The 2,587-nt window shown below is 38.4% G+C and overlaps 1 protein-coding gene across 1 annotated transcript; it reads right to left on the reverse strand.

Moving 5' to 3' along the window:
- Nucleotides 1–504: 504 nt before the first annotated feature.
- Nucleotides 505–1,422, reverse strand: LOC109208104. The gene has a single exon (XM_019371143.1). It carries the CDS (start codon nt 1,420–1,422, stop codon nt 505–507), a length of 918 nt encoding a protein of 305 aa, XP_019226688.1.
- Between the last annotated feature and the right edge of the window lie 1,165 nt (nt 1,423–2,587).

The following is a 2,587-nucleotide window of genomic DNA, read 5'->3' on the forward strand; positions in this document are numbered from 1 at the left end:
CCTTGCCTAAGCCCTCTAGCTGCATCAAATGGATTAGTTTTCTCCCCATTTATGAGAATGGTATAATTCACTGTTGACACACACTCTATGATCCAGTTGGTAAATTGAAATGGAAATCCCAAACATTCAAAAACTTGATGCAAGTACCTCTAGTCGACTATATCATAGGCTTTCTGAATGTCCACTTTAATGAGGCATCTTAGAGAAATATTCTTCCTAGAGTAAGCCTTGACTAACTCATGGGCTAGTAGAACATTATCTGCTACTTTCCTGCCAGGAATGAAGCCAACTTGGGAGTCTAACACAATTGAAGCAATAACTTTTTGCAGCCTATTTTCAAGAATTTTGGCAATTAATTTGTACAGGACAGTGCAACAAACTATAGGTCTATACTCCTTGATACTTCTAGGGTGAGGAACCTTAGGAATCAGGGTGATAGCTGTGCAATTAATTTCTCTAAAAAGCTTGCTTGAATGAAAGAAATCCTTCACTACATGACACAGTTCAAGTTCTTTTGAAAAATAGTGCATTATAGCCATCAACACCTGGTGCTTTATCATCTCCAATTGCACACAGAGCTTCAAATATTTCTTGGTCAGTGACCACAGCATACAGGCTCACTTGCTGGTAATGTGTGAAGACAGGTCCCAATTTCATTCTCTCTTTGTTCATTGCAGGCAAGTGATCTAATCTTGATCCCATAAGGGATTTGTAGAAGGCAATTGTTTCTTGTTGGAACTCCTTCTGGTCAGTGAGTCTATCTCCAAAGGCATTAGTAAGTTTTGCAATAACTTTTTTATGACTTCTTTCCTTCATGACAACTGAGAAATATTTGGTGTTAGAATCACCAAGCTTTATCCACTTAGCTCTGGATTTTTGCTGAAGGATGTTTTCCTCTATTAGTGACCATCTTTTCAGCTCTTCAAGTAACTTTTTCTCCTCTAATGCTACTGCATCAGAGTAGCCTCTGTTTAGCTGCTCTTTAGTATCCTGCAACCTGTATCTGAGATGCTCTATCTTAGTTGTTACTCCTCTGAACTCATTGTTATTAAGTTGCTTCAATTCTAATCTAAGAGCCTTCAACTTGTACCGGATATCTTTCATGGTGTCTAAGTGTAGTTGTGTTTGCCAAACTCCCTCAACCACTAATAAGATATCTTCATGATCAGCCCAAACATTAAAGAACTTAAATGGGATCTTGCCACTGGATTCAACCCTCCTTAAAGTAATGATCATAGGTGCATGATCTGAGATAAAAGGCATTTTATAGTCCACCTCCATATGACCAAAAGTATTCATCCATTCATCATTTTCAATAGCTCTATCAATCCTGCTGAAAACTCTATTTGCACCTTGTTGTTTATTAGACCATGTATAGTATTCCCATTTCCAAGGTAATTCACATAAGTTCAAACATTGCATATAGTCTGTTAAGTCTTGAATCTCATTATTAGTTACTGGGTTCCCGTGTATTCTGCCTTATATATTTAACACTGAGTTATAATCTCCGCAAATGAGCCAAGGCTTGGTGATCTGTACTGCAAGGTTTTGCAATTGCACCCATAAAGGCTTTCTCGGCTCAATTGTGTTAAACCCATAAATGACTGTCATGAGAAGGTTCATTTGATTCTTCCTTCCTCTAACATCACAATGCATGGATTGAGCAGATTGTTCTATCACTGTTATATCATAGTAGGAAGGATCCCATAATATCCAGACTCTTCCATTAGCAGCATGTTCATAATTAAATCTTGATTGCCAACCTGGAACTACGCTTTTAGCAATGCCATCTACCTTATGTTATTTTACTCTAGTTTCTACTAAACCAACTAATTTAATATTATTCTCTTTAATATAGGTACCCAACTCTTTTTGCTTATAACGTTTGTTGGTACCTCTAATGATTCATACCAACCAATACATCAAGTAGGTTTGGATGTACCACCTACAGATGGCAGTGACAAAGTAGCCATCACTGCTACATTTATCTGTTGACTAGACCTTTGCTTACCAGGAGTGACGACCCGGCCGGTCGTCTTAAGAATTAATGCCCCGATCCCCTATTAACGGCTTCCCCCGAGTTTATCTCTGCTATTTTGATTTGCCGGTATGTTCGGTTTTAAGTTTTGGAGAGTTTTGGGACACTTAGTCCCTAAATGAGAGCTTAAATGTTTGAAAGTTGACCGTAGTCGAAACAGTGTGAAGACGGACCCGGAATGGAAATTTGATGGTTCCGTTAGCTCCATTAGGTGATTTTGGTCTTAGGGGCGTGTTCGGATTGTGTTTCGGAAGTCCGTAGCTAATTTAGGCTCGAAATGCCAAAAGTTGAATTTTTGAAGTTCCCGGTTCGATAGTGAGATTTTGATCTGAGAGTCGGAATGGAATTTCGAGAGTTGCAGTAGTTTCTTCATGTCATTTAGGATGTGTGTGCAAAATTTCAGGTCATTTGGAGGTGGTTTGGTTTGGTTTTTGATCAAAAGCGGAATTCGGAAGATTTTAGAAACTTAGGCTTGAATCCGATGTGTTTTGGGGAATTTGATATTGTTTGAAGTGTTTTGAAGATTGGTACAAGTTTGAATAAGGTTTT

Source organism: Nicotiana attenuata, unplaced genomic scaffold (assembly GCF_001879085.1).
Source record: "Nicotiana attenuata strain UT unplaced genomic scaffold, NIATTr2, whole genome shotgun sequence".
Lineage (NCBI taxonomy): Eukaryota > Viridiplantae > Streptophyta > Magnoliopsida > Solanales > Solanaceae > Nicotiana > Nicotiana attenuata.

Coding starts and splice junctions, on each gene's coding strand:
- LOC109208104 (XM_019371143.1), bottom strand. CDS start 1,422: ATGCAATGTTTGAACTTATGTGAATTACCTTGGAAATGGGAATACTAT.